Genomic DNA, 17,985 nt, shown 5'->3' with positions numbered 1-17,985 from the left:
CATGCTATAAAATAGATTTATTGAAAAACAAAAAGTATTTATACATATTTTCATATAAATTATATTTATGCTCATACATATATAGTGTATTTATAATAGTTTTTAAATATCTTATTATGCAATATTTTCATCTACTATTGCATGGGATATAAGAATATCGCCTTCTATATCAAGCTTGAAAGTAATTTCTTCTGGCAAACTCTTTGGTGTAGACAAAAAATCTGAGCAGTCTTCATCGTGACATTTCTGGTACATTTTTTTCTTATTTAAATCTACTATCCAATATATATTATTGCTTTTATGATACCTGCCAATGTTTTCACAGTATCTATAAAACAGTGTAGAAAATATGCTCTGTATATTATTTCTTTTATGTAGACGTTGACATGTTAGACGTATATGTAGAAAAGTTAATTAATAACTGATTATTATTGTACTTTACCTGTTACCATAAATTTCATATCTCAATATCTTAGTTTTATCGAAATATTTAACAATGCGTATCTTGCCGGGATCAACAAGACTACTAACATATCTGTCTATTTCAGGGTATGGTGAGATCTGGTTATTACCTTCGTGACTGTATTGCATTGGTATCTTTGAGTAAAGTTGAGCTTTTATATCACTACGATTAAAAAACTCGAGCAGAATTAAATTTTGTTTGTTTGGAAAATATGATATCAGGGAATCTAAAAAGATTCCTAACTCCTTTTCTTTGCATTTATTTATTGGATTATGCATACAATCCGCAGAGACTGTTAAATACGACTGTTTTCCCCATTTGGTGGAAAGGTATACTCTAAACTGTCTATTTTTTGTATAAACACCATTGTCAACAAACAACTTTTTGCCATGATTTGTCTCCACAAGCATTTCTTTAATATCTGCTTTATTAAATCGACTTAAAACTCCATGCAACCGTACATCTGAGTGTAGGTAAAGCATGATATCATTGTATATAGTTTTGATAAACTTTCCAACATGTGAGTTATCCTTAAAAGCCATATCCTTTATAGTGAAAATCACGTGTCTGCTGAATTTTGTGCTGGATGTAGAGTCCAGTATTAAAAAGTTATTTTTATCGCACAACAAGTGATAGTGAGTAAGTAAATATACACGTATAATATCTATTAGTGTCCTGGTCATGCGCGATCCATTGCATAATGGATTTAATTCGATCAGGTATTCTAAATCCAGATACAACCAACATGGTGAATCTTTTGGTATTACCTGTTAAAAGTTTATAACAATTTTTTGATCATTTATATAGCAAGAGAGAGAAGCGTGTTAAAAATATATCTTGTTTAAAAGTTATATTTCATATCAATTTAAAGCATGATTGTAACTCAGTTACATTTATAATTTAGAAGTCTTAAATTAGAACAATTTTTATATAATTACATATTAAAAGATACATGTGAATATATGTATGTGCATAGATTCTATAAATTGTACAATGTAATAATACATTGATACAAATGTATCTATATAATATTATGTATCGATACATTCTTGATAATAATAAAAAAAAAGTAATGAGAAGTAATGTTTATGTTCTTTTAAAACCATGCAAATTATATTGCATATATTTTTCTATCTTCAAATTCAAGAGAGAAATATTTAAACGTTTTAATGATTTAGCATGTATTAAAATAACTATATGTATTCATAGGTATTCACCTCGTACGAACATCTTTCTTCTTGCGGTTTTGCCTTGTAATACCACCAATAGACCTCCGGATGTGCAACGACAAATCTGCGACTACCATCGTTGGGCCGTTGATATGCAAATATGCAAAGCATGTCTGTTTTAGTGCTATATTCAGCGGCTGCTGTCAAGGCATCGACTTGTCTGTGAAATTCCCGCCAATATTGCGTTGGGCCTAATATATGCGACGGCATAACCTGATATGTTTTCACCCAGCTAACATTAGACTTGAGTTTGCGCTTCCGCACTTTACCGCCATAAAACTTTTCCGTGCTGATTGTATCCATCGTGCTCACTTTACATATAAATAAACATTTGATGCGATTTCATTGTCGCTTTGTCGCAATTTTAGAAATGAAAGATATCTCTCGCAACGTACATGTATCACGTTCGGAACAGCTGATTGTGAACTAAACCGTTGCCCACCAATTTTGTGACAGCTGTTACGTGACATGAGTCTTTCAATATCAAAGACTGTGATTCCAAATGCAAATGCGAAATTAAAAATATAAAATATGTATAAAATTAATGAGATAGGGGTAAAAAAAATCTACTATATATTCATGAAATATGTTATAATACAAAAGACAAAAAATATGTTCATCTTTCTGAGAGATTCATCTGGAAAATAGATTTATTGTTAGAGCTTATATATACAGTTTACATATATGTATATTATAATACGTTTTAGACAGTAAAAATTCTCATTACGTTTCCAAACAAAATACATCACTCAGATTTTTTCACGAACCACTCACCATCAATTTTATAGGATTAGCTTATCTTTTAATGATAGAATTATTTAATGAGATATATTTATATTATGTTATCAAAGCATGATTATTGCGGCAGAAAAATTATTGACGAGGCAGAAATTGAAGGTCGCAAAACAGCTGATTTGATCTGGAAAAATTGCGATTCTAAGAATTTCTAGAATTTTAATTCTGGAATATTAAATTACATAAATTTTTGAATTCTGATAAGATATCACGAATATGATAGGCAAGAGAGGTAATACAAATAAAAATTTCAAAAATTGAAATATTAAAAACTTATTCTCTTTTCTCATTGACAGCGTATAGCGAAAATTACTATCTAAAAATTAATTATTACAACTCATCTCTCAATTTTCACAAATGATTGCTGTACAACTTATAAACATCTAAGGAGAAAAAAATCCTTATATGTATATATATATATATAATTCTATATACAATATATAATTATATATGGAATAATATATTCATATATATCTTAGATTTTTAAAATATTGCAATTACACGAAATGTTCTAATCCTGCATACTATATATGTGTATTGGCTAAGTAAATGGTAATAGTACAAATATTATTCAAACAAAAAATTAAATTGTGCATCGTTTCATCATCGCGACTGTTCCAAATTTACAGGAAACCGGTTGTATGTGAAAGTGATCCGGTGTCGCATATTCAACTGAATTCGCGCAATAACATCGTGACACGATCGGTACATTTCGATTATCCATTGTATGCAAATCTTTATTCGGATTTTAACTAGAAATTAGGTGACACATATTCATTCGTTCACGTAATATGTCGTTACGCTTTCTGTTAGTATCATTGTATCCTGTTCTTTTGTTACTTATCAATCGTGTACGTACGTGACTTTATTCTCGTATATGAATGTCCTAAATTGATGATATTAATTAATTGAATTACATATAATGTGACAAAAAATCGTTTAAACGTTTATTTTCTTATTAATATAAATTATATAATATTAATATAAATATTTATCAAAATAAATTTTTCGAGAGGAATTAAATTACGTGTAATGACAGTTGCTTATACTGGCACTACGGAAAAGAAAGATTTTGATAAATTCCAGCATCAATTTATCATGCTTTTTTTAAAAGAGGATACGTATAGAAAATCTTGCGCATGTTTCAGACGGAATACGATAACATTGGAAAGCTTGCTGATGCGAGAGAGTTACAATTTTCGTTGTCATGGCAAATGGCGAGAATTAATTATTAATATATGTACCAATCTTTTTACCAGGCATAGCTAGTGCCAAAGCCGCTAAAAGTGGCGTGCACTACGGGCGCGGCTGTTTCGTACGAGTAAGGGGCAGCGTAAGTCTTGGCGACCACCGGCGCGGCATGAGCGGTGTACGCGAGAGCCGGTGCTAATCCGATCGGGGCTTTAGCTAGAACCGGAGCAGCAGCAACAGGTGCATAGGCGGCCTTCGCGACGAATTGAGTAGCGGCGGGTGCGTACGCGTAAGCGGTCTTGGCGATCAAGGGGGATGCCACCGGTGCCGCGTAAGCGGTGTACGCGGCGGACGGAGCGGGATAAGCCTTCGTCAAGAGCGGGCTGGCATAAGCGGCTGGCGCGGCGTAGGTTGCCTTGGCGAAGATCGGCGCGGCCGCGGCGTATCCGTAAGCGGAGTCGGCGTATCCGTAAGCGCTCTTGGCGAAGACCGCCGGAGCAGGGTGAGCGGCGTACGCGGTCAGGGCCGGTGCGTAAGCGGCTTTGGCAATGACGGGTTGCGCGGCGATCAGGGGCTTGGCCAAGGCCGGCGCGGCATAAGTCTTGGCGATCACCGGTGTCGCATAGCCGACAGCATGGTGTTCCAGCAGATCGTTGCTCGCGTGGCTGTTGCTCACGCGTACCGACGAATGCGCGGTGTCCTCGGCCCGGCTGTACGTGGACAATACATTTTGGCCGCCGTAGCCCTTCTGGGTAGACTCCTGGCTGTAGCCGATGCTGCTATGATCAGAGGACAATGTGCCGATGTCGTAGGACGCTGGCCCACCGGCGTTTGCCACTGCCACGAAGACAGCCAGTATCACGAACTGCGATAGAGAAAATATTGTCATCAATAATATATTAATAATAAATGAATATAACAATGTATATAGAAATATTTAAATAAATTTCAGATTCAAAATTTAATAAGTAAATTAATCTGTTTACGTACTCTTTTGGATTTTATAGATTTATAGCTTTTGATAGTAGAAAAGTGATGTTCTTATCAATTTTAGGATAATCTCGACTTTACATTTAAAAATTGTTTTTATATAGCGTATATTCGCAATCTATTTTTTTTTTATTTAATTTATTAAAATACGAGGAATGTAAATTTTGATAAATAGCAAGATGTATATAAAATAAATGCCCCAATTATATTTATAACTGAAAGTACTTTGACTTGATTGAAAATTTTGCAGAATCTTCTCTGCATAAAACGCTATTTATTTCTAATATTTCAAAATTTACGTTCCATGCAATTTCAATGTTACTTATTATAACGCGCATATGATAAGAAAACATACTGGTATAGGTTCTCGACAGTATTGTGTACCGTATATCTGCTTACCTTAAATGCCATTTTGCTTGTTCGAAGTGGAATGACTACTACTGGATTCTGCTGTGAAATGGTATCCGCTGGCCACTATTTATACGCGGGTGAGATTGTAGGGGGTTCAATCGAATTTTGGGCACGAACTTGTTCGAAGTGATTGGGCATGACCAATGGGAGAGGGAAAGGTATATGGAACTTCTTTGTGGGAAATGATTGAGAAAGAAACATATGAAGGTGCAAAGGAGAGGAGATAGAATAGTCGTTCGAAAAGGAACATGGACAAATTCCGGGCGTGGTCCTCAAGAAATTAAAATCGCGCATCTGATATAGAGCAGCTTGTTAGGAAACATCGAGAACGCGACAATTATGACAATGACGATTACTTTTCATTCTAGTTTCACTTCTGACGTTCGATTGCTTAACACGCAGAACATTTAAATATCTGTCTTGCATCTGAAAAGATACAAGGACACATGTAATTAATTATAATCAGTTACATTTCTTTTCGTATAAAAGAAATAGAATTTATAATGAAAAGTATAATGTTTCTCACGAGCAACGCGATTTTTATAATAAAAAACACGATTAGTCATAATATTTTAAGGATGAATGTAATTAGAAAATTGTTAGCTTTTTTTCATACTTTTGCTTCCATACATTTAAATTGTAGAGATATACAAATATACATTTATAAAATACTTGCTCTCAAAATTTGCTTATTTGATCTATATAGTAAAAGAAAATTAGCGATGCGATTCTCGTCGATTTTAGTCAGTCTTATTGTGTAATATAATATGTTTATACCAATTTACCATGATATTGTAGAACTCGCCAAGGACATACTTTCTCCAAATTCTCGTACTGACATAAGCGCTGTCATATGTGTAACAGTGAGGAGATACGTAACACTTACTCTGCTCTCGTTATTAGATATAAAAAAAAATGAGCGTGATCGCCTATATATAGTCTCATAGATTGGAGGATTAAATTTAATAACGAATTATTTATAGGATTTTAATTCAAACTTTTAACTCAAATCATTATGTATAGCGCGCCCTTTTGAGAGAAACAAAAATTACCTCAGAAAAAAAATATCATAGAGATTAATCAAAGCAATAATCAATTCCCCCGATTTATAAATTTATTTCTCATCTCGCCAATTTTAAGATTACAGGCAGATAACATTGATGCAAATATATCGGAATGGATTAAATCACATAGTAAGTGTGATAAAAATAAAGGACGATATAACAGATAAAAAAATGGATGATTATTGTCATCGGCTTCGATGTTTATTTTAGAAATTAATTTAAATTTTATTAATTATAATCTCAGACACATATTTTTATCCTGGGTTTTATAATTATTTGAATTATTTGTACACAATTTATGTTTATTAAATCAGAATATCTTGTGGGACACGAGATATCTCGATCTTTGTTTCTTTAATATTTATATATATTAAAACTATACTATATTTATAATCAAAACTGCTCTTCTTTCCCAAAAAATTTTTATAACAGAGTTGTCTTAATGAATTATTAAGATCTTTAGGCTCAGTTGAAATATTTATAAATAACTAATTTAAAAAGCGAATAAAAAGTTTATACAGTGCATATTTTCGTTGGAGAGCATCGATGCGGCCCTTTGTCATTAAGTTGGTCATCGCTGCTATAGGTGATCGTGCTAGGTCATGGACAGACGTACCCCTTCACATATAAGTCGTTCAATTTTCTCCTTTGCAAAAGTTTGCTTTACACCGAGATTACGTTCATCTTTGCGTCCGTGACCTAATATCACACCCTAAACCCTTTATTTTTATTTTACGATCGGTAAAAATATAGCACCGGTAATTTTTAGACTATCATCATAAAAACCTTCAAGTATATAAAAACATCATGTATTTGAGAACGTCTATGATAATGATATGATAATGATCTCGGCTGTTAATGTTTATAATATTTTACCTATTTTATCGTAATACAGAATACATTTTACGTACACACAGAGTTTACAAAATTTTTATTTAATAAATTAATAATTTTGTTGCAAAGAATCGTAAATTCATAAGTACCTTATCATTGAAACAATTTTTTATTTATAAGATTAATTTAATTAGTTTATATTTAGGAGATATTAAATCGTGACTGTAAAGCAATTGAATATATAGATTAGTATATAATCTGTATGCAAAATAACTATTTTTTAATTTCCTCATTTCTACCAATAGTTATTTCAAAATAATTAATAATATTAATATTGCAATTTCCTTAACCATATGGAATTTATATTGTAGGATTGAAATTATTATAAATATAATTTCACAGTATTGAATGTTACTTTATAAAAAAAATTATCAAAAAAAAGAACGACGAGGATGGGATTCGAACCCACGCGTGCAGAGCACATTGGATTAGCAGTCCAACGCCTTAACCACTCGGCCACCTCGTCACGCGTAAGTTCCTGTTCAAAATGTTTATAATAAGGAATAATATATCGTTTTGTCCGCAAATGTATTCAACGACTTTCGCAAATTGCATAAGGTTAACAAAAATAGCCTGTTTAAAACATATGTCGGCGCATATTAGTGTCTATAGCAAATATAATCTGTGTATTAGCAAATGTACAATGCAGTTTACATATGTATATATTTTATTCTGTGAGCACCAAAATACAATTCTAAATAATAATCGTGATAACTAGTAAATGACTGTGCATATTGTGTGTAATGTTATGTAATGTACTTTTATATATATATACAGGATATCCGGTAAAGATTGTGCCAACGCTCGTGAGCGTATAGAGTACAGTAAACTGAACAGAAAAGTCCTGTAACATTTTTTTCTATAACGCTTAATAAAGGAGATATTATTGAGTAAAGTCTGGTCAATCAACGCCGACTTTTAGCCGGACGCACGTCGGTGAGTCGCCCGCCTGGTAGTGTACGTTGTTGTAGCGACGGAGCGCTCACGCACACTACTAGGCGCGCGGCTAAAGATCGGAGCTGATTGGAAGACTTTATTCAATAATAACTTCTTTATTAAGTGTTATAGAAAAAAATGTTACGGGATATGTTCAGTTTATTGTGCTCTACCTGCTCACGAGCGTTGGCACAATCTTTACCGGACACCATGTATATAAAATTAATGAAAAAGTTGCCCTTTGAGAGATTTCTAAGTTTATAAATTAAATTACTTAGCATATAATTTGTCACATAAAATGTCGATACTATTTTATTAGTTAATATGTAATGCTAGTGAATTTTTAATTAAAATGTAAGACTAGTTTAAATACTTTAATTTTGTAAAATACAATATGACAAGTGCTATTTTACTGTGCAATTATATAATGTAGTTATATTAATGTCTGAATATAATGTATTGAAAATATTTAGGAATGTTTTAAAATATTTATGTATGTAACGAATATTTCGTAATGTGGTCTATATATTGATATAACAAATTGCAATAACGTCACTTTTTACATCAACATTTTACGATACATCTTTATCTTTTATCTTCAATGTGCAATAATTTCTTGCATCGATATCGTAATAGGAGAACATGCAGCAGATAAAAGAATATATATATATATACAATAATAAGATTATTCTATATCATATCTACAGCGGATATCGTACTATGGAGTCGCATCATTTGAAAATATCTGCTTTATCCTGCGCGGTTCTCCTTAATTCGTGTTATTAATTATTCGTTACAATGCACTGACAGCAATATCGTATGCATAGACATAGGAAAACGTAAGATATTTTCTATGCCCATGATCGTATGTTATTGTTGTGTAAGATCTGTCACGCGATTGTGTTGTCTCCCTCCTCTTTTTCTCTGGAAAGTTTCTTCTATTAAATTTTTCTACACTTAACTCTCGAGAAGTAGCAATAATTGCCGATAAACTCGGTTGGGTAATCGTTTTTGTATCTCTTTCTCCAGCGTGCGATAAGAGCTCTTGAAAAGTCGGACGCTATAGTAAAAGCTTTATTATAAGGATTGATCATGACAGAAACGTTGGAATTTACGCCGGTATATGACGATGCCACTACGAAATTACTGCAGAATGAATTTACAAGACTTAAAGGTAAGAGTTACGAGTATATTTCGCACATATGTATAGTCTGATAAGAGATTCTGTTTATTATTATTTTACGAGATATTTATGTCTTGTATTAATAATCTCTTACAATCTTTCCGTTTGTTATTCATGCGATATGTGATATATAGATTCAATTCTGTTACGATGACGTGATTACAAGGACTCGTATGATGAGATCGCTTGAATAGTATTTACGTAATTTTATTTTGATATTATTTACAGGATGTTTCAAAATTATCAAGTATTCTTTCAACTTTTTATGATTAATTCCGTAATTTTTTTTATATTAATTCTTTCCGCTGATTAGTAAAATTAATATTGCGCTGTTAAGTTATTACTATGATAAAATAGAAGAATTATTTAACAACAAAACATTGTATTTAATATTCGCGCGTGTATTTAACGGAATGTGAAAAAAATAGATCAAATGTGAATAATGTTATATAAAATTCTTGCTGTTATTTTATTCGCTATCTTTTTTATCTCAGGCGAATGTTACGTGGATCACGCGGGCGCAACTTTATATTCGGATACACAGATTAGAAAAGTCGGCGCTGATCTGCATGGCTCTCTCTATGCTAATCCGCATTCTATTGGTATCGGAAGTTCTTCGACACAGGATATTATCGAGCGTATGAGATATCGGTGAGACATCACATAATAATAAAAGAGAAACGTGATAAATTGATTTAAATTATTACTTAGGATTTTGAACCACTTCAATACGACTCCCGATGAATACAACATTATTTTCACTTCGGGCGCCACAGCGAGTCTAAAGATAATCGCGGAAGGATTTCGTTTCAAGGCGAAAACGACAACTCGGCATAAGGGAAATTTTGTTTACGTACAAGATAATCATACATCAGTACTCGGGATGCGAGATGTAGTCGCTGCTAGAGATGCCGAGGTCATTTGTCTTGATCATAATCAGGCGTTTCGTGTTTTCAGCCAGCATGCAACCTCTCGCGATCCCGATGAAAATCAGAGCAGCAATTCTCTTTTTGTGTATTCTGCACAATGTAATTTTTCCGGAATGAAATATCCCCTTAAATGGATCAGAGATGCGCATAACGGAGCGCTTTCCATTGTTGTTAGTGAACCATCGACTAGGTGGTACGTTCTACTCGATGCGGCTGGCTTCGTTCCAACGAATAATTTGGATTTATCTATTTTCAAACCAGACTTTGTATGCGTATCTTTTTATAAAATGTTTGGCTATCCCACCGGAATTGGCGCCTTGCTAGTTAAGAATTCCAGTTCGGACATTTTGGACAAGATTTATTACAGTGGTGGTACCGTGGATGTCGCTCTCAGTTCTGAAATGTTTCATAAAAAACGTCAAGTATTACATCAAAGGTAAATAAAAATCACATTTGCCTATGAAATAAAATAAAATATTTAAAATATTTCAATTTTTGCAGATTCGAAGATGGGACTGTATCGTTTCTATCCATCGTATCATTACAATATGGTTTTGAAATATTTTCAAAGCTTACCATGGATCAAATATCAAGGCATGTTTTCTCTCTCGCCAAAACTTTGCATCATTCCTTGTTAACATTGCATCATTATAATGAGAAACCAGTTGTAAAACTATACTCTGATTCTGACTATGAAAATCGCAACACACAAGGAGGTATTGTTACATTTAATCTCATCCGATCCAATGGTGAATATGTAGGATATATGGAAGTCGTAAATATGGCAGCGCTATTCAAAATACATCTCAGAACAGGGTGTTTTTGTAATCCTGGTGCATGTCAAAGACTTTTATCCCTTTCTACTGAAGAAATTCTTCAAAACTATAAAGCAGGATATACATGCAGTGGCACTGCAGATTTAATAAATGGAAAACCGACCGGAGCAGTAAGAATCTCCTTTGGATATATGTCTACGATTAAAGATGTTCAGACAGTTTTACTTATGATTACAAAATGTTTCATCGACAAACCGTGTATCAGAAAATTTCCACAATGGTGGGAAGATCATAAAATCAAAGTTAATAAAAAATACAGGAACTTTTATAATTCTAATACTTTAGATTATTCAATTCCATGTATTACAAATACTGAGAAAAATAATACAGACATTAATCTGCAAAATAATTATCATAATAAAAATGAAAGCAATTGTGTTATAAACCCTGATAGAACAATTACACAAGTAAACAAATGTACTTTGCAACAGTTATTTATCTATCCTATCAAATCGTGTGGTGCATATGAGATAATAGATTCATGGAATCTGAATTCAAAGGGTCTAGAATACGATAGAGAATGGATGATAATAACATCATCAGGAACTTGTTTAACGCAAAAACACTATGTGAATTTATGTTTGCTTAAACCTATTATTTTCAAAAAACAGGGGATTATGAAATTAACATATCCAGGTAATTTAATTTTGACGAATCTAACATTTTGTAGTATAGTTTGATGTATCATTACTTAAATATAAATCTTTGATACTGTAATAAAACGTTTTAAGGAATGCCAACAATTCAAATACCTTTAGAAAATATTTATGAAAAGTCACTAGAACATCCTATATGTCAAAGCAGAGTATGTGAAAGTAGAGTACAAGGTATTGATTGCGGTTCAGAAGTTTCTGAGTGGTTAAGCTTGGCTTTGGGCAAACCAAATCTTAGATTAATTCGACAAAGTCATGAGAGACATAAGAAAAGTATATATGAAAAATGTAAATACATTATGTTTCTTAATTGAATTTAGTATCTTTCCTCTTTGCAGGAATAAACAAGACAGAACTATCATTTTCTAGTCAAGCACAGTATTTGGTAATAAATGAAGCAAGCGTGTCATGGCTTGTTGATAAGATATCTGATGATAGAGATTTCAAAAAAGATACAACTGTGCATAGATTCCGAGGAAACATTATTGTAAAAGGCTGCAATGCTTTTGATGAAATACAATGGGAATATATTCGCATAGGAAATAATAATTTCAAAGTATGAATTAAATAAGTTTTTAATGCTCAAGATATATTGCTACATATATTTAATTATTGCAGGTAAATGGTCCTTGTACAAGATGTCAAATGATATGCATTGATCAAACGACTGGAAAAAAAACTATTGAGCCATTAAGAACGTTAGCAGAAGAATTCCATGGAAAACTGAGATTTGGAATTTATCTAACCCGAGTGGAGAATACACAAGGTATGCTTAAAATTGGTGATCATATTTATTATTCCTAAATGAATAAATATATAGAATTAGAAATTATTTCTAAATGAGTAATTATGTATCTAAACTTTATACACACACTAGAATTGAACATAAACAAATTCTAGAAGAATCTCTAAATGTGTTTTATCAAGTATTAAAAGCAAACCAGTTATAATAGATAATTAATTAATAGATAAATTTCTCTTTACGCATAGAAAAAATTGTAAAATGTATTTACTTTGTATACCTATGATTTGTAATAAAAAGTATTTGTATTATATATTTATTATAAATATTTTTACGATAATACGCAATGAAGCTGTTCTAGGCAAATTTGTCTCACTGGTTCACCTGTGGATACATCTTTGATCGTATCTGCAATTGCAGCAAAGATGGGAAAGACTCATATGTCGAACATTGAATATACCAGTTCATCATTGACTTGCGCTTCAAAAGATCCAAAAGAATAACAGTTGTAAGAATTTTAACAACTTGCATCGATATGTCATATTGGCAAACTTGCTTTATCTTCCTACTGCGCCGGTCACAGTAGCATTGGGAGCATTTTTTTTTATTTCCTCTACCAATAGAAGAAATTTTTTTCTGTAACCACACGAGCCGCTGCAAGATTACAGTAATTTATTACATGCAATATATATAAAATATTTATAAAAATTTCGATTAATATAATCTGCGAAAATTATAAAATAATGATAATTCTTTATGGAAGATGTTGGTATATACAATAGATAAATTTTGAAATCGTATCTACAGCAGAGAGAATTTAAATTTGTTCATTTTATAAACTAACTTAGATCAACGGAAAATCTTGCTATATAATTATATATTTACCAATATTCAACGTTAACTTTTATGTCTATTTTTTCTATCATTTTATTAGATTTTATGATATAAGTAATTCGTTGTACACTCAAATCAGCGTATATCAGTTATTCTTCGTTTGATCAATTTATTTGATCTCGCTAGAAATCATAAACATATAAAATATATATATGGCCCACGTACACTGGACGCGATGAGCGATTGGCGATATCCAATGAGAGCTCTGCTTTTTCGGAAAAGCAGAGCTCTCATTGGATATCGCCCATCGCTCATCGCTCATCACGTCCAGTGTGCGCGGGTCAATAAACGGAGCATTAGCTACCAATAATACAGACAAGAGGAGGGAGGCAGGATTAGAGCAAATAAATGCAAGTGAGATGCGGGATGCATTGGAATACGATTTTATTCGGCTCGGAACGCGGTCTTCTTCGATTTGTTTCGGGTAAGCTCGGCTTAATTATATACTTGTGATTGGTGGATAATGTTGCGAACCGCGTCGAACGGCCTGAAGTACGTCAAAGTTGAGAATATATTCTTCCCGCTCTCCACCCCTTCGTGCTGCGCATCCTTCCTTCAATGCAGAAGAGGTTCCGTATCTTATATGTCTGTGATAAAAGCAGCAGTTATAGATATAGTATATCTAGACCGAGTGTTGAGAAGCGGGAGTCGAGGTGCACGTAGAAAAGGACATACTCTGTTGCGTTCTTTCTCGTTCGTACGTAGCATGACGAAAGAGAACGCTATGCTATGTGCGAGCGAGAGAGAACGCAAGGAACAGGAAACAGAGTATGTCCTTTTCTATGTGCATCTTTACCCCCCACTCCTTAAATAAAGACAAACGCTCGGTCTAGATATACGATATACTATGGCTGCGGTCGAGAAGACGCTAGAGACTTTTCGAAGCGTTTGATTGACCAATCAGAACAAAAAGAGTAAAGATTTCTTTATTCTGATTGGTTAACGCAATGCTTCGAAGTATCTCTAGCGTCTTCTCGATCGCAGTCTATGTCTATGGCAGCAGCTTATTCCCAAAACAAATATTTTATCCGCGAAAGATGGGCATTTATTTTCTTCCGTCTCGCGCGATTTCGAATTTTTATCGCGACGCTTGTGGTAGCCCTGCATTTGTAGGCGCCATTTTTCATCGCGACTCGTTAACAGGCTGCATCGATTTGATACACACGTAAACACGTTGAATTCGCCGCGAAGACGATATATTCAAATCGTGTACATTCGCGGAGTATTATTATCGAGTGATAATCAAACAGTTTCGCCGATTATAATTCAGCGGCGTTTCGCGTTTAGGGGCGGGTAGGGGGGGAGGGGAAGGGGCGCGGATCTTTTGAAAGTAGCACACGTAGGCAACAGGTGTCCAATGTTAAACGCCGCACGCGCTTGACGACACGACCGTTCGCGACGACGTGCCCGATTACTGGGCACGATAATTTATTCGATCCGCTAAAACAAAATTGTTTATTTCTCTCGCTGACAGCATCGGCAAGTGTTAGATCGAGTTCTTCGCTGGAGGATTGACGAGATTCTTACCGAGATGAATTACGATTATTTGGTGAAGTTCCTGGCGCTCGGAAACTCCGGTGTCGGGAAAACCAGCTTCCTTTACCAATACACCGATGGTACTTTTAATTCTCGATTCGTATCCACTGTTGGGATTGATTTCAAGGAAAAACGAGTGGTAAACAAATATTTTATATATACTCTCTCTCTCTCTCTCTCTCTCTCTCTCTCTCTCTCTCTCTCTGTTGTGTGTGTGCGCGCGCGCGTGTACTTGTGAATAAGTTGCTTGCATATTAAAAATATTGCGATAACACAGACTTGGAGTGATTAATGTTGCCAAGTAAAGTGTAAGCGTTAAATGTTACATTTGTGTCATGCGTACATCAGTAGTAGAGCAATGATAAATGATATAAGAATTGCGTATTCTCTATGCTGATATTCTATGGTAAAAGTCATTTAATGTTACAGATATATCAAACAGCAAATGGCAGAAGTCAGCGAGTGCATTTGCAGCTTTGGGACACAGCTGGACAGGAACGGTAAGTACATATAGATAAGCTTGTATCTGAAACATGTAGTTTTTAGTAGCATTAGACATTGATCGCTAATTTAATAGATGCGCATTTGTTGCACTCTTTGACAAATCGGCATTAAATTTTAACATATATGACACTTGTGCATTTATGTGTCATATTTCTCATTATTCAATTATTTATGATAGAGATATAAAGATGTATGATACTATGCTGCAATTATATTTTGCATTAATAATATTCAAATGATAATTTAATTATATTACTGAAAAAGCTTGCATAAGCCAAAGCGCATGTTACACAGATCTGAAAGATGTCAAATAGATATATATACATACATACATATATATATATAATATAAGCATTATTGATATCCTCATTAATATATATAAATAGTGCATTCTGCATGTGCGCAAACAGAGGTTTAAGACTTCCAATCTAATATTCCATACAAGTAGCTTAACATTGTTAATATCCAGGTTCAGAAGTCTAACCACAGCCTTTTACCGGGATTCCATGGGTTTTCTACTAATTTTTGACCTGACCAATGAGTTGTCCTTTCTTGAAGTTAGAAACTGGCTGGAACAGCTTAGGGTATTCATCATTTATTATAGTAAATATTATACGAGATTGGAGGGTTCTGCTTACCTAAATAATTTTGTGAATCAATTCTTTATTTGAATTGATTTTTTGTAGTTGCTGTGTATAATATTTTAATATTTGTATTGTTATGATGCATGAATATAATTACTTTAATTATATTGTCGTTTGATATATGGTTCTGGAAGCATGTGAGTGCTTGGCAGGATGAATTATGTAGAGTACTAATGTAAATGGCTTTAAATTTACATAAATGTACACAAAAGCTATCTCAATTATTTAAAAAGGCGATCATTTATGGTATTTGAATAAAATGCTTGCATGGATTGTACTAAAATTTATGAAAGAATCAGCATAATCCAATACATGTAATTGGAAAAAGTGAAAACTATAAGTGGAACTATCTTGCATTTATTTGCATCAATTAACAAATATAATATATATAAATATAAGAATATGAAATTACAAAGATATATAAAACTACACAAATATTTTTATTAGTATTAATATGAACGTAAGTATTAATATAACGTTAATAGAACGTAAATCAGGAAAAATCTGTTAAGTATTCTTGCAAAAGAAATGTTCTTCCATATCTTATGTATCTACAATATTTGAAGTTTTTACATAATGAGAAATTTAAAAAATTGAATGTCTCAACTTATGTGATATTTTAATTATATATTAATCGATACTATTGTTTGCTATTGCTTCAGCTACCGTTTGATTTAAAGATCAATAGATATCTAATGAAAAAGTAATATTAGTGACTATTTAAGAATTTTCATTATTGGATGAAGAAATTTGTTTTTTGATCCGAAACAATACGTATGCCATTTTAAAAATGGATAATGCAATTGTAAATTTAGTTTGCATGAAATTTTCTTGTGGTCTAGTATGCTTGTCTCGAGATTTTTACGTTTATTGAGTTAATATGATATTTTTATGTATAAATGCGCGCAGACCCACGCATATTGTGATGATCCAGACATAATTCTTTGTGGTAATAAATCCGATCTTGAGGACAAACGGGTCATCAGCGAACATAAAGCGCGAGATCTTGCCGAAAGGCACGGGTAAGTTAAATCAGAAATAATAAAACGTTAGCATGTAACATCATTTAAAAAAAAATTATAGATACATTTTTTTTCAACTTGTGTTATATATATATCACATAATATATTTTTATATATGTTTGCTCAGTGAAAATATATTCTCTTTTTCAGCTTGGTTTATCTAGAGACGAGTGCCGCGACCGGCCAGAATGTCGAGCGCGCTGTGGAAATATTATTAGACCGTGTAATGCGCAGGATGGAGGCTACGGTGGATAAGTCGTTGTTACCGCATCAAAAAGTTTTAAGATGCCACGAGCGCGATACTCCACCGCCCAGTAATTCCTGTTATTGCTGACAGTGCCGGTACATGTAGTTATTCAAACTACTATGCCAAAATAAAAAAAAGAGTATATTATGAAACTGGCACTTTACATTTGCGAGACAAATGTAAATTTTATCATAAACTTTTTCAGTTAGCATGTTCGTTGCGAGTCATCGAAAAATAATTCCACATTGATCACTTTTATATATGCCGCATTTATAACATAAATTTCAATTGATATAAATCTGGAAAATCGTGAAAAAATTGATGATCAAATTGAAAATTAAATGAGTTGGACAAAAACTCACTAACAAAATATTGTTTAATTGATAATATTTTGTTTGACAATAATAGACGGTTCAGTATTATGTGAATCTCATAATGAATAAGCAAATATTGTAATAAAATAATATATATAATGAATTATTTTCTGTTCTTATATTATTAGATATCTATATTATTAGTTATATATATATATATATATATATATATATAACTAATAATATAGATATCTATATTATTAGATATCTATATTATTAGTTATATATATATATATATATATATAACTAATAATATAGATATCTAATAATATAAGAACAGAAAATAATTCATTATATATATTATTTTATTACAATATTTGCTTATTCATAATAATATATATATATATATATATATATATTTCTTGTTATTCTCCAATTTTGCTTCTTTTATATATTGAATATTGTGCAGAATTAGTTATCAATTTTTTGATAATATCCCGAATCAATT

The 17,985-nt window shown here is 32.6% G+C and overlaps 5 protein-coding genes and 1 non-coding gene across 6 annotated transcripts; 2 read left to right on the top strand and 4 right to left on the bottom strand.

Annotated features, from left to right (window-relative positions):
• Window positions 1–50: 50 nt before the first annotated feature.
• On the bottom strand, window positions 51–2,152 carry LOC138943527 (DNA-directed primase/polymerase protein). Its single transcript, XM_070314411.1, has 3 exons — window positions 1,681–2,152; window positions 443–1,230; window positions 51–328 (listed from the first exon to the last, which is right to left on the bottom strand). Exons 1-3 carry the CDS (start codon window positions 1,993–1,995, stop codon window positions 115–117), a joined length of 1,317 nt encoding a protein of 438 aa, XP_070170512.1. The 5' UTR covers window positions 1,996–2,152; the 3' UTR covers window positions 51–114.
• Window positions 2,153–3,515: 1,363 nt separating this feature from the next.
• Window positions 3,516–5,434, bottom strand: LOC138943562 (cuticle protein 21.3). Its single transcript, XM_070314484.1, has 2 exons — window positions 5,068–5,434; window positions 3,516–4,543 (listed from the first exon to the last, which is right to left on the bottom strand). Exons 1-2 carry the CDS (start codon window positions 5,077–5,079, stop codon window positions 3,740–3,742), a joined length of 816 nt encoding a protein of 271 aa, XP_070170585.1. The 5' UTR covers window positions 5,080–5,434; the 3' UTR covers window positions 3,516–3,739.
• A 1,987-nt stretch (window positions 5,435–7,421) lies between these two features.
• Window positions 7,422–7,503, bottom strand: Trnas-gcu (transfer RNA serine (anticodon GCU)). Its single transcript has one exon. It is a non-coding gene; the product is annotated as a tRNA-Ser (tRNA).
• A 377-nt stretch (window positions 7,504–7,880) lies between these two features.
• On the bottom strand, window positions 7,881–13,907 carry LOC138943515 (migration and invasion enhancer 1-like). Its single transcript, XM_070314377.1, is given in 6 exon segments — window positions 7,881–10,481; window positions 10,662–12,810; window positions 12,875–12,970; window positions 13,202–13,332; window positions 13,658–13,797; window positions 13,886–13,907. Coding segments are annotated over 3 exon segments (300 nt in total). The 5' UTR covers window positions 13,243–13,332; window positions 13,658–13,797; window positions 13,886–13,907; the 3' UTR covers window positions 7,881–10,481; window positions 10,662–12,647.
• Mal (molybdenum cofactor sulfurase) lies at window positions 8,709–12,979 on the top strand. Its single transcript, XM_070314375.1, has 7 exons — window positions 8,709–9,147; window positions 9,651–9,807; window positions 9,868–10,521; window positions 10,587–11,557; window positions 11,653–11,847; window positions 11,913–12,130; window positions 12,193–12,979. Exons 1-7 carry the CDS (start codon window positions 9,066–9,068, stop codon window positions 12,376–12,378), a joined length of 2,463 nt encoding a protein of 820 aa, XP_070170476.1. The 5' UTR covers window positions 8,709–9,065; the 3' UTR covers window positions 12,379–12,979.
• On the top strand, window positions 13,493–17,634 carry Rab27 (RAS oncogene family member Rab27). Its single transcript, XM_070314376.1, has 6 exons — window positions 13,493–13,634; window positions 14,685–14,885; window positions 15,176–15,246; window positions 15,720–15,834; window positions 16,804–16,916; window positions 17,067–17,634. Exons 2-6 carry the CDS (start codon window positions 14,742–14,744, stop codon window positions 17,248–17,250), a joined length of 627 nt encoding a protein of 208 aa, XP_070170477.1. The 5' UTR covers window positions 13,493–13,634; window positions 14,685–14,741; the 3' UTR covers window positions 17,251–17,634.
• Window positions 17,635–17,985: the final 351 nt, after the last annotated feature.

This window comes from Polyergus mexicanus, unplaced genomic scaffold, assembly GCF_030449975.1.
Source record: "Polyergus mexicanus isolate NDT 795.1 unplaced genomic scaffold, iyPolMexi1.0 SCAF_27, whole genome shotgun sequence".
Lineage (NCBI taxonomy): Eukaryota > Metazoa > Arthropoda > Insecta > Hymenoptera > Formicidae > Polyergus > Polyergus mexicanus.
This window is presented reverse-complemented; position numbering and strand designations above follow the sequence as displayed.